This window comes from Lepidochelys olivacea, assembly GCF_965140295.1.
Source record: "Lepidochelys olivacea isolate rLepOli2 genome assembly, chromosome: 6".
Lineage (NCBI taxonomy): Eukaryota > Metazoa > Chordata > Testudines > Cheloniidae > Lepidochelys > Lepidochelys olivacea.
In genome coordinates this window covers 54,137,453-54,149,840 of record NC_140416.1, presented here as the reverse complement: position 1 = coordinate 54,149,840, position 12,388 = coordinate 54,137,453, and the positions used below count along the sequence as shown (strand labels likewise).

Below are 12,388 nucleotides of genomic sequence, written 5' to 3'. Positions count from 1 at the left end.
TGTGTTTTTGTTTTGTTTTTTAAATGGTGGCAGGAATCACCCACGGGTACTGTGCCTGGTAGGTAGCAGAATCAGGGGTTCTGGTACATAAGGAAACCTGTTCTCAGCTTATCCGCTGCCCATTTCCTCTCCTTAGCCTGTAGCAGCACCCGGTGGTGCAGAATGGAAGCACAGCCTGCTCTTGAAAATCCCAGTGCTGTGATACAGCTCCCCTTTTGTTGGCCTCTGGTTTCCCTTTGTCTCCTCCAACAAGGAGGACAATAAGGTCAGGACAGGACTTCTCTGTCTCAGGGCTGCTGAACAGTGGTGCTTTCTGGAAAAGGCATGAACATGACTCAGAGCCATGCAAGGCAAAAAGCTTATTACTAGAGTTGGCCTATTTGAGATCTGGATTTTGGGAGAGGGAGTTTGGCAGTTTAGTGAGTCACATGGAGTGGTAGGCACGGAGCTGCAGGTGGTTCTTCTATACTGGGATGTCATGAATACCTATGTCCCAGTAAACAACCTCTTTGACACTGGGATTGTTCACAATGAGTCGCTCTAGTCCCCCTCTCCATCCCATCACGTTTGTAGTGTTTGCATTTCTAGTGCATGCATTACCATATTATCTAGGTGTGGTGGAGACAATCTTGGTTACAGGATTCAGGTTGGGGCACTCTAGCAGTGTCAAGCCTGGAAGGTGGATCCATCCAAATACATTGCAGCAACCCCATCTGTAACTTTGGGCCATCACAGTAGATTACTCAGTTCCATCAGCACAGCTCTATCATGCCTATGAGTGTTAGCCCCATGAATTAGTTGTTGTTACTTCCGAGATTCCCCATAGAGGGGTCTCTGAGCTGCCCCTTTCTCCTGCAACATCTCTCAGCCTGTGAAGCAGTTTTTCTATGTGCTCTTGTCTCAGGTCTCTCCCTTATCATGTGGAATGCCCTGTACACATCTGAGAAGGTAGTCATCCGTTGGACCCTGCTGACAGAAGCCTGTTACTTTGGGGTGCAGTTCCTAGGTGAGTAGCTCTACTGGAGGGTGTGGTGGGGCGGAAAGCAGAGGGGATTGGCCAAGTGATAGGATATCCCTTCCCCACACAAGTGCCTGGGAGGAAGGGAATCCTGTAAATGGCAAAGCAGTATAACTTGCACTGATCTGGCATTCAGTGGGGGGAAAGATTCTGCTCTTATTTACGTTGGTGAAAATCTGGAGTCCCCTCATTGAATTTAGCGGTGGTCTCAAGACTTACTGTAGTGCAGCAGAGACCATAATTGGGCCTCTGGTGTTCAGCGTGAGTGAAACTTACCCAGTCAGAGGGCTGAAGAGAGAGGATACAGTAGAGGAGGCAAAGTCGTCGAGGCAGTCTGACACTTGTAGAGTGACCATCGCCATAATACCCAGCCCTCCAGGGCACAGCATCTGCCACCTTGCTTCTTATGTGGTTATCCACAAACTGTGCAGCAAGGGGGCAAAGAGGGCATAAAGCACTACAAAGTCACAAGAGGAGCTATAGGCCAGTGGGGTTGCTGACCAGCCCAGAAAGGGTTTAAATGCCACACCCTGCATCTGTTCAGGCCCTTTCTGCAGGCTACTGTTGATTGTCCCAACAACTTTCAAACAGTTCAATATAAATCCAATAGCTACCTTTTCCCTGACCCAGGGACTTCCTTGCCAAAGCCTCCAGTCAGCTCTTCCCCAGGTTGCCTATAGACCATTTGCCTGGGAAGCAACCTGTTTTCTATAGCAGTCTCTCTCAGCCTTGGCAGACATCAGCTGCTCATCATTCACCTGACTGCTTCCCAGCTGGGTCTGATAATACCCGGTACAGGCCCCAAGCAGCTGTTCTGAAATAGGCTCTGCCTCAGAATAGGCCTGGTTGCTCTTAAGAGTGGACTAGGCTGCTACAGTAGCATGCCTGTGGAAAGCGGGAACAAAATAAATGACCGCACAAGGCAGCGGAGAATCAGGCTCAGGATCTTAAACATCCTTCTTTGTTTCTTTTTCCACCACCCTCCCCCTCTTCCTTCTTCATGGGCAGGAAGTTATATTTGTGTGCATACCTATGGAATGCCATTGGTCTACCCAGCTCTATTTTACCACAAACACCCACTTCCCAGCCCACTTATTCCAGGCACTCCACAGCAAGCTGGAGCGAAGTTCTACAATTAGGTCCCTTGATTCTGCGGCATTCTGGCGTGGCAGACTGGAAATTCTATGGTAGCTTCACTTACTTTAAAATGGAGGATTTTTATTACATGAATAAGACATGGGACAACATGCTCTGATAGTAAATTACATTAAATTTACATGGTTCACACATGGTTTCCAATCTGCCACAGTTTCTTGCATAGACAGCGCATTGGCGGCTTTGTAGAGTGGCCATGGGGGAAAGTGGCAGGTTCTGGCAGGGCATAGCTGCAACTTGTTACCTACTGAGGGGTGTGTTTGTGAGAGAAGCACATTTTATTAATATTTCTGCTTTGAAAAAAACAGCAATGAAATTAACAAACTCGCTATTTAAGCAGTCAGCGGTAGGTTTCAGAACTACCCAGAGTAGGGTATTTCAGGCTGTCTGCCTGAAGATAGTTTTCTTTTTCCTAAGTGAAATTTTAAATGATTATTAGTGTAGGGCAAGGGGTAAATGCCATGGCAAATTCTGAGACTGAAATTGCACAGTACATGGGACACTGTCCATGCCCCATATGTAACTTACTCCAATGCTGAATGTGGCCCCAGTGTTATTTCTTTAAGCTATATAATCAGTTGCTTAATGAGTCAGTGAATGATGAAGTGGGGCAGCAGTGTTAGAAGCAGACAAACAGATTGATGGATAGCAATTGCAAGGCTGTCTTGTAGTTTTCTCAAATCCTCTTTGAGAATCTTCACTAAAGGGCACTAGAGAACTGCACTGTATTTAAATGTACTCTTATTTCACTATCAACCTGTGCCTTGTCTCCCTCCTTCTCCTTCAGTTACCACCATCACCCTTGTTGAGAGTGGCCGGATATCCACAGGTGCCATGCTCCTCCTCACCAGCCGGATCTTCTTCATCCTTATCACCGTTTACTATTATTACCAAGTTGGACGGCGACCCAAGAAAGTCTAATCTCTGAGGCTTTCTGGGGGAGGGGAGTCGGGGTTTCTGTTAGTAACTTTGCATTCTTTTTTTGGTGGTTCCTTCTTGTTCTAAAGCAATTACCTTCTTTTCCACTTACCAGCATGAATCCGTGTGCAAACCCAGTGCTGGCACCATTGCCACATGAAGTGCAGGGGGAGAGCTGACCTCTGCAGCCCCTCCCCTACCATATTCTGCCTAGAAAAGGCAAGTGAACACAGCAGGGAAGGCTGACAAGATGTAAGGACCAGTCAGGCTCGTGGACAATGGAGGAAGCTGGCCAGTGGAATCACAAACTCAGAAACCTTTTCAGCAAAGCACAAAATGATAGCAGCACACACAAACTGAATCCCAAAGGGGAGAGGAAGCAAAGGCAGCCAGCCAAGGACTCAATCCAGCTCCTGTAGGCTTGGAGCTGTTCATTTGCCTTGCTCTCACACCTATAGCCTTTCTCCCTTTAGTGAGCAGATTTCAGAACTAATCCTGGCCAGCCCCCTAAGGCAGGGCTGCTGACACAGCTCCAATCAGGTAGTGTCGTGGTTTTTTTAGAGACAACACCCAATGTATTTACTCTGTGCTGACAGATCCTATAGGAATGCAGGACACACGGAGTTAAATACAGCAAGAAAAGAGGGTGGCATCTTTATTCCCTTTTCCAACACAGTCCCGTGAAACACAGCCAAGCTACATCCAAATCTTGTGTGGATCTCTTCGAGGGAGAGTGGTGTAAAAGGATGGAGAAAGAACACTTGGGTTGCATTAGGGGAGAAATGTAAAGAGCTGTTGAATAGTCTCCAAGAATGAATAAGCCTCATTGTCTTGGAAGTTTGATATATAGTCTGCTGCTGCTTGTATTTTTTTCCTTAATTCCTATTGCAGTAGTTCCCCTGTGGGGTAATGCTAGTGAGTGCTCTAGCATAGATCAGCCAATGCCACTTTAACCAGTCCCCTACTTTGGTCTAGATAAGGCCATGGTTAAAATACTCCTTATGTCCTGTCTATGCTAGAGCACCCATCTTTGCTACTGCTTGTGGAGCTGTATCGCTATTAAAAGGCTTGTGCCAATGAGGACTGCAGGGACTAAATCACTGTCTGTGGCTACTTGTGTGAATCTACTCTAGTAAAGTGAGGGACTAGATGAGCCAGCTGGTCTTCTCCACTCCTAATGTACCAATTTCCTTTTGGATTCAGCAGAAAAAAGGACCAAATGCTGAGGTCTTGTGTCTTCAGGATCCTATTTGGATGGGATAAAAGTACTTGTTGTGCCTTTTCAGGCATTCTAGGACTTTGCTGTTCTCTGACCATTTCCTCCTATTGCTCTTGAGGCTGAGGAGGACTGGTTCTTCTATGCTTCTAGTGACAATCCTGGAGAAGAAAGTACCTTGCCCCCTACGCTTTCCAGTACTATGCTGCTTGTTCTCCACTGGACTGAAACCAGGATTGGCTAGATGGCATGGACTTATTTATGCACCAACAGGGGGAGCTATTGGGCTGAACCAGTATGTGCACAGGAGTAGAGCTGACAGCCCTGGAATGAGCATGGGCAGGCTCCTGGCTGTTGAGAATGAGAACTGAGGTGGCTGCTGAAGAATATTAGCTTTAAGGGCCCCAGTAGCCAGAAAAAAAATCCCTAATTAAAGTTAACATGGACATCCACTGAGCATTCATAGTAAAGCCTAGTGCATTTTCACTACCGCTCTCCCCCAAAGCCTGTTTACCTGCTTCTGGCATTTACAAACAGCTGCATGAACTTGGTCTGCTGTGTGTATTGCAATGTCTGGGTCAAGGGGGAATACTGAAAATATTGGAGCGGTTACTAAATGTGATGACTGGAAAAAAAGAACTTGATACCTCTTGCTGCACTTAGCCTGGGGTGAAACTCTGGACCCTAAGCTACTTGCTAATGGTGCAGGTGTTGTAACTCTCCAGCCTGGCCAGTAGAAGAGCATGTATATAGTTAAAATTCATCATGATCCTCAGGGGTACTGTCTGGAATGGAACCTGTAACTATGTGGATCCTGGGTTAATTTTATTTCAGCAGGAATAGGCAGGCAGGAGGACCGTATCTTTCTTTGGGGGGGGGGGGTAGAAAAGTGCTGCCCCCAGCATACACCACGGGCAACCAGGGCTGAGCTTGTATTAATCAATGCACCATAGCTCAATAGGCTTTAGCTCTGAACCACTGTCAGAAGGCCCCACCTGTGAACGTGTCATGGCAGTGAACCACCTCTGCATCTGAAGCCCCAGCCCCCTTCCCTGGTTCCTGGATGGGAATGTTCAGAAGAGGGTTTTGCTGCTCTAATTTCAAGTGTTTGAGCAAATGGGTAGCTGCCACAATGATTCTGTCCTCTGGTGTGTGTTACCCCCTCAGTGAGCTGGAGAGAGCAGAGGGGGGGGGGTGGGTGGGGGGGTGGCTCTGAGTGGTAATTCAATGCTAAAGGCCTGCTCTCAGGAAGATGGATAGAATGGAGCATTAAAACCAACCTACTCTGCAATGCTCAGAGCATTTTTTTTTTTTTTTTAAATCTTGTAACCAAGTCCTAGTGGTGCCCTAGGGACTGGGGCAAGGAGGGAACAGTGGGGGGGAAGTCATTTGCAAATTAATATGCTCTAGTGATGAGGACAGAGTATATGGAACATCAGGTGGTCCCATGCCTGTGTGGGTATGTTTACACCAGAGCAGGAAGGTTAGATAGGGCTGAAGAAGCTGGCTAGCCCATGCTGCGGTAGCTGCACTTCCAGTCAGAGTATGAGCTTGATCAACTCTCTCTCTAAGCTGCAGTGGGGCTGTCTCAGGGTACTGGAATTTACACCTCTCAGCTCTAATGTAGAGAGAGATGTACCCTGTCTGAGAAAAGGTGTATGCAATCCTCCCTAGCAATCACTAGTTACCCATGGCTGACTCTACAAGGGACAGTGAGAGGGATCAGGGCTGGAGCACTGTGGCTATTTCTAAGGGAAGGATCCAGGCAATACCACGCAGCACTGCCAGAAGCTTATAGCTAGCAAGGGGTTGCTGCCTCACTTTGGGCTTTACTGGGGGAGTTTACAATTGTATTTTAGAATTAAATCCTACAGGAGAGAGGAACCAGGTATTAGTCACTGCTGGGTGGTTCCTTCCACTCTTTTAAGGTAGGTTAGGCAGCAGCAGCACCACCTTGCTGAAGTTTCACAGGGATTGGGCCTAGAAGCATGAGGACAATTGCTAAGTGGCAGCACAGGCTAGCAGTCAAGAACACAGTTGGGAGGCAAAAATTATTAGGCTTTAATCCTGGCTCTGCCACTGACTAGCTAGATCTTGGCCAAGTCACTTCACCTTCCAGCCATCAGTTTCCCCATCTCTGAAATGAGGGTAATGAACCTGACTTACCTTGACGGAGGGGGGGGACAGCATTGCAAGGTGTTTGTACAGCCCTCTGCACAGCAGAGAAGTATTCTCCAGGTGACTGAGTTCTGAACAGAGACGAGCCTGCAGTTACAGAGTGGGTTTCTCCAAATGGTTCCTGTGTCTGCAATGGGCAGAACCAAAACCTTGGATTCTTACAGCCCAAAACTTAAGGTGAGGGAGGCTAAAAATTCAAGCAGGTTCCTTACTGACCTCAAGGCAAGCCAGCATTGGCACTGGGGAGGAGAAAGGCTCGCTAGTCCCACTGCCACTCCCTGGGCCAGCCAGCCTTTCCTGTCTCTTAGGTTTTTTGGATTCAGTTTATACCTCATCTTATCTGAGTTTATTCCTCCTTTGGTGAGAAAAGTGACTGTACTTAACATAAAAAACCCCCAATCATGTGAATAGTGAAAATTAAAGATGTCCCACAGCACTGTCACAATACCTTTATTTATTTTATTTATTTATTTTTTTAAGAAATGCACACAACCTCTGCAGAATGCTTCAGGCTCATGTTCTGGTTTATATTACAAAAAATCCTTTCAATATAAAAAGCATTACAATAGGCAATAAAGGATAAATTAGCTCCACTATCTAATAAAAGGAACATTTACAATTTTTAAAATAGATTTCAACGTTCTTTCACACGCAGGCTGTTTCCCAGGCACTCGCAACAGTAATTTAAGAGTTAAATAATCGACACAGAGGGGTGGACTTACAGAAACAAACTGCTCTAGATAATTCTACAGCATGGGGGCTAACACTGTGGTGACTCTATATAAGTTGCTTTCCTACACAGAGCTCTCAAGTGAGGAGTGATTATACCTCAACACTCTGCCCCCAAAAGAACTCAAAAGGGAAAAAATTGTTTGTTCCTCCTGGCTAGAGCTCTGGGAAGAACAAGACCCAGCATTGTTGATTATACAGCATGAGACCACAGACAAAGGCAGTGACACATCATGGTGATCAAAAAACAAAACTTGTGTCTCACAGTAACAAAGGATCCCCCATTCTGGAGTCTCCTTTTCATTAAAATGCTATACCTCTCCCCAGCATTTCAGATGACCCAAGATGGCTGGAACCTACATGAGGGGTTTGTGCATATCTTAACAGCTGTCTCAATTTCTTTATTGGAGGGTGCTGCTTTCTGGATTCTCGAGTGTGTCTCAGGACAGGATGAGAATTCAAAATGATCTTAAACTGGAGAAATACTCTGAAGTAAATAGGATGAAATTCAATAAGGACAAATGCAAAGTACTCCACTTAAGAAGGATTAATGAATTGCACAAATACAAAATGGGAAATGACTGCCTAGGAAGGAGTACTGCAGAAAAGGATCTGGGGGTTATAGTGGATCACAAACTAAATATGAGCCAACACTGTAATGGTGTTGCAAAAAAGCAAACATCGTTCTGGGATGTATTAGGAAGAGCATTGTAAGCCAGACAGGAGAGGTAATCCTTCCACTCTAGTCAGTACTGATAAGGCTCTTCTAAAGTACTGTGTCCAGTTCAGGGCACCACACTTCGGGAAATGTCAACAAATTGGAGAAAGTCCAGAGGAGAGCAACAAAAATATTTAGAGCTCTAGAAAACATGACCTACAAGGAAAGATGGAAAAAAATGGGATTTGTTTAATCTGATGAAGAGAAAGCGAGGGGAGACAGGCCATGATAATAGTCTTCAAATATGTAAAAAGTTGTTAGAAAGAGGAAAGTGAAAAAATTTCTCCTTATCAACTGAGGACAGGACAAAAAGTAATGGTCTTAAATTGCAGCGAGGGCGATTTAGCTTAGACATTAGGAAGAACTTCCTGTCAGGGTGGTTAAGCACTGGAAAAAATGACCTGGGGAGGTTGTGGAATCTCTGCCATTAGAGATTTGGAAGAACAGGTTAGACAAACACCTGTCAGGGATGGTCTAGATAATACTTAGTCCTGCCATGAGTGCAGGGGACTGGATTAGATGACCTCTTGAGGTCCCTTCCAGTCCTACATTCCTGTGATTCTAGCCCTTTAAAGAGAGGATATGAAGGTTTCAGCAAGATCATCAGCACAGCCATACTGGGTCAGACCAAAGGTCCATCTAGCCCAGTATCCTGTCTTCGGACAGTGGCTAATGCCAGGTGCTTTGGAGGGAATGAACAGAACAGGTAATCATCAAGTGATCCATCCCCTGTAGCCTAAGGTGAGAATGGGGGTAGATGACAACTGCATAACAGAGGCAGGGAGGACAGAAAAAGGGAAAGAAAGGAGAAGAGACAAGAGGGGTGTATGGATGAGATAAGAGAGAAAGACAAGATGGAAAAAAGAAAAGTTCTTTTCTATGAGAGAAAAAGGGACACAGGAAGAGACTAAATAAATGGGGGAAGGCGAGAGAACAGCCATGACAGGAAAAGAATAGAGGGAATAAAAAAAGTGATAAATAGGAAAACGAAAAGGGAATAAGCCTGGAAAGGCAACATTTAGGGTTTGCTATTGTAGTTATCCCTGTTCCTCTATTGGACTGTGCACATGCTGACAGACTCCACTCTGGAAAAGGCACACTCAGAAGGATGTCCTTTCCAGGTTTGAATCAGATTCTTTGTGCTTGTAAGCAGAGCTGTGTTTTTCATTTTCAATTACACAACCCTAGGCCAGGCAGGGCCTTCTCCATCTGCTAAATTTCAAGATGCCATCTGGGCCAAAGGGAACCTTTCACAATAGAGTAATTAAGGGGACTGAAGGGAGGACTCTGAAAGCAAAGAAGATGGGTTGCTCCTCCAGCCAGCAAGAATTCTAGCTGTCACAGGTTAGGCACCCAGCCAGAGATCCAGACACCAACTGACAAGAACAAACACTCTTTCCTGCTGTTTATGGTGTTTTGGATGTTAGCTATTCAGATTCTATTGCCAGCTACAGATTCTGGCTATTATAAGCTGAGTAATGGGGGTTGTTTTGGCTACTACTTCCTCCCCTTCCCCCCACACCTTAACAACTGTGTTCTTTTTAGTTTTTTTCCTCCCTTGGGAATCACTCTCTTCAGTGTGCACAGTGACTAGCTCTTGGGGCAGGGTCACACAGCCTTTTCCCTTCATCTGCCTGTATCTAGAGAGGAACATCAATTATTGAGTCTGTCCCCATCCCAGTGGATTAGCACAATGTTATAGCTCAGTTTCCCCTATGCACACACCTCTCGTGGTGGGTTGACCACTCAAAAACTCCTCCCACGCTAGACCATTAAGTGCAGCCGATTGTTTTTTTTTTAAAGTTTTAGGAACAAATTACAGAGCCTTCCAGCAGGTGCAGATACTGCCAGTTTTGTTAGCAAAGCCACTTTCCTTCATTATACATAGGAGCAGAATTTAAGTCTAAAATGCATCAATAAAACTGCTCCTAGGGGTAATTACCTAGAAGCCCTTTCAATAAAAGTTTTAACACAGCATCTGAGGCCTTTCACTGTTCAATAGCTCTGCCCAATTCCATCATTTCTCCACTGCTGACTTCATTTGTGGGTGGGGACTGATTTTCTTCATGTCCATGCACAGATCTCTCTGATGATTAGACTCATATCTCCAAGCGATTTCCACATGTCCTCAGAAACTCTGTATGTGAGGTTCTAATGTCCTATTCTTATCCTTCAGCAGCCTAATTCTTCACCCTGGTGCATATTAAGTCAAGGTCCTTTGCCAGGTAGTAGGCAGGCCTGCTTCACCATTACCTATATCACATCTGCATGGTCCCTTCTAGGAAATCCCCGAGGACATGGGCCCACTTCTATCACTGTAAATGCTTCACCTGTCTTGGAGCCTCAGTTCTATCCTTTGTAACCCTCTATCAAGGTCCTTATGCATTTTTCTCAGGTTTGGTTTTAAATGATTAAATGGATGACACTATTTAAATGTCAAAGTGGCATCTCAACGGAGGAAACCCTAATAATCCAGGAGGCTACGTTAAAATGACTTTAGTTGATTCCACTCTCTTCTCAGCCCCCTGGGACAAGCTAAAGGGAAACTCAGATCATAAATGAAGTCTCAAGACTCACAAAGCAAATAGCGTGGGAGACAACTACAAATGGGCCCCTTTGCCACCAGTACCATGTTTGGGAATTCCCCACCTGGCTGGAAGGAACATTGGAACCCAGTGCAGATAATTAAGCTAACAGAGCACTACAAAAGTACAAACTACAATTTTGCATGTTGGAATTGAGTGGCCAAGATTTAGAAGACAAAACAATATGCCCTTGCCCTGAGGCTGGCAGCATCAGCTATTTTTGGCCAGACCAATCATTTTTAAAGGAGAGAGGGGTAAGATCAGGATTTGGGAACCCCTTGCTCTCCTCTCACAAAACACTGAACAAAAAACCAAAGTGACAGAGTAAATAAGGAAAGGTATGCACCAAACTTCTGATTGTATCTCAGCCCTCTCCCAGCCCCTATTAGAGGAGGATCTTCCTCATTTCCCACAGGGTCACCTCATCCCCTGTGATGGGACTCCAGGGAAAGGCATACTCCACTCCAAGTGGTCCAAGAGTTCTCCTGGAGGTGTTAAGTGATGGTAGTTGACCCTCCTCTACTGAGCCATTTCCTACAGCCATTTCCTGGCTGGCAGTTAAAACTTTAGACCAGAAATGGAAATTAGTAAACAACGGCTGCCACAGTTTTCTGGGTATCAAAAGCCCTTTTTGTCTGGTTGTTTGAAACTTTCCTGACCTTTATACCCATGTGCTGTGGTTGACCTGCTTCCTTTGGGTACTGAATCTAGCCCCTGTGGCGTTCTTCTCTTTCTTCACTATCTAAAACAATAAAGTTGTGAATATACTAGGCAGTGTCCTGCTCTGATGGGGACCATTTCAGTTGTCTTCCCTCCCACCCACCCTGCAAGCGCCGTCAGTCTCTAATGCAATTCATTGCACTTTGCTCCTGATCAATGTCTGTGCAGGTTGCTCTGGGAGAAGGTCGGTGTGGCTTAATGTAGTGCACAGCACCTCAAAGTTCCCGCCCCTGAAGTACAATCCTTTTGGTCATTCATATATTACAACCCTTTTTTGTCTCCATTTTGTAAAAAAAAAAAAAAAATAAAGTTTTCCCCCCCTCTTTTTTTCGGTCTTTCTTCCAAGTACATAGGAGCATCGCAGTTGCTCAGGGGGCATCTCCTACTGGATCCCTCGAAAGAGACACATTGCAAAGATCATGGCAAACAGCTGGAAAGGGATGAGAAAGAAAAGGACAAACAAAACACAGCCATCAGCCATATCTTACAGAACAGTGAAAAACCCTTACTGAGGCCTAGGGCTGCCCTGACTTAATATAGACTGAATGAGGAGGGGGAGCTCTCCTCACGCCAACCAGGGTGAAAGAGAAGGCAAGGTATTGCTTACCCAAGCCTGGGAGAGAAAAGGGTTTTAGCAGAGGAGGGGCTGCACTCTTCTCCACACTTCCCATTACTTTAAACCCTATTCCCACCCACTATCAACAAAAACACCCTCGTGGACGATGGCTACCACACCAACCTGGGCTCTTTCCAAATTGTCTGCAAGTGTTCTGGGTAGGGTACACTACTAATCTGCAGGGCTCCCACAGCCCACTCTGCACCCTCGCCTGCCATGGAGCTCACTCTCCAGCCAGGGGGTGGAATGCTTTGCTGGTCCCAGTAGCTGCTGCTCCCTTTGGCAGGAAGGCAAGCCACCCTCACTCTCTGAAACTCCCCTCTAGAGATCCAAGTGCATCAGCCCCACACACATTGCCAGCGTATCAGGAAACCACACGCCAGAGCCCCTGTGACAGTGTCCCAAAGCAGCGTCATGTTCAAGTAGGGGAGACTTTCTGATGGAAACCTGGCTCTGCTTATGTCAGCCCCAAAATGCCAAATACGGATGCTTTCTATAATGGAGATATATGCAGTGTTGCCAACTCTCATGATTT

At 45.8% G+C, this 12,388-nt stretch overlaps 2 protein-coding genes across 8 annotated transcripts in view; one reads left to right on the top strand and one right to left on the bottom strand.

The window, feature by feature from the left end:
- Positions 1–4,174, top strand: part of TP53I11 (tumor protein p53 inducible protein 11) — a 42,563-nt gene extending 38,389 nt beyond the window's left edge. For all 3 annotated transcript variants that reach the window (XM_084630099.1, XM_084630100.1, XM_084630098.1), the window contains 2 exons: positions 905–1,006; positions 2,961–4,174. In XM_084630099.1, the coding sequence (XP_084486225.1) occupies positions 905–1,006; positions 2,961–3,094 (236 nt within the window). In that variant the 3' untranslated portion in view covers positions 3,095–4,174. The remainder of the gene's footprint in view (positions 1–904; positions 1,007–2,960) is intronic.
- Positions 4,175–6,919: 2,745 nt separating this feature from the next.
- TSPAN18 (tetraspanin 18) overlaps positions 6,920–12,388 on the bottom strand; it is a 182,638-nt gene continuing 177,169 nt past the window's right edge. For all 5 annotated transcript variants that reach the window (XM_084630094.1, XM_084630097.1, XM_084630093.1 and 2 more), the window contains one exon: positions 6,920–11,667. In XM_084630094.1, coding sequence (XP_084486220.1) covers positions 11,620–11,667 — 48 coding nt within the window. In that variant the 3' untranslated portion in view covers positions 6,920–11,619. The remainder of the gene's footprint in view (positions 11,668–12,388) is intronic.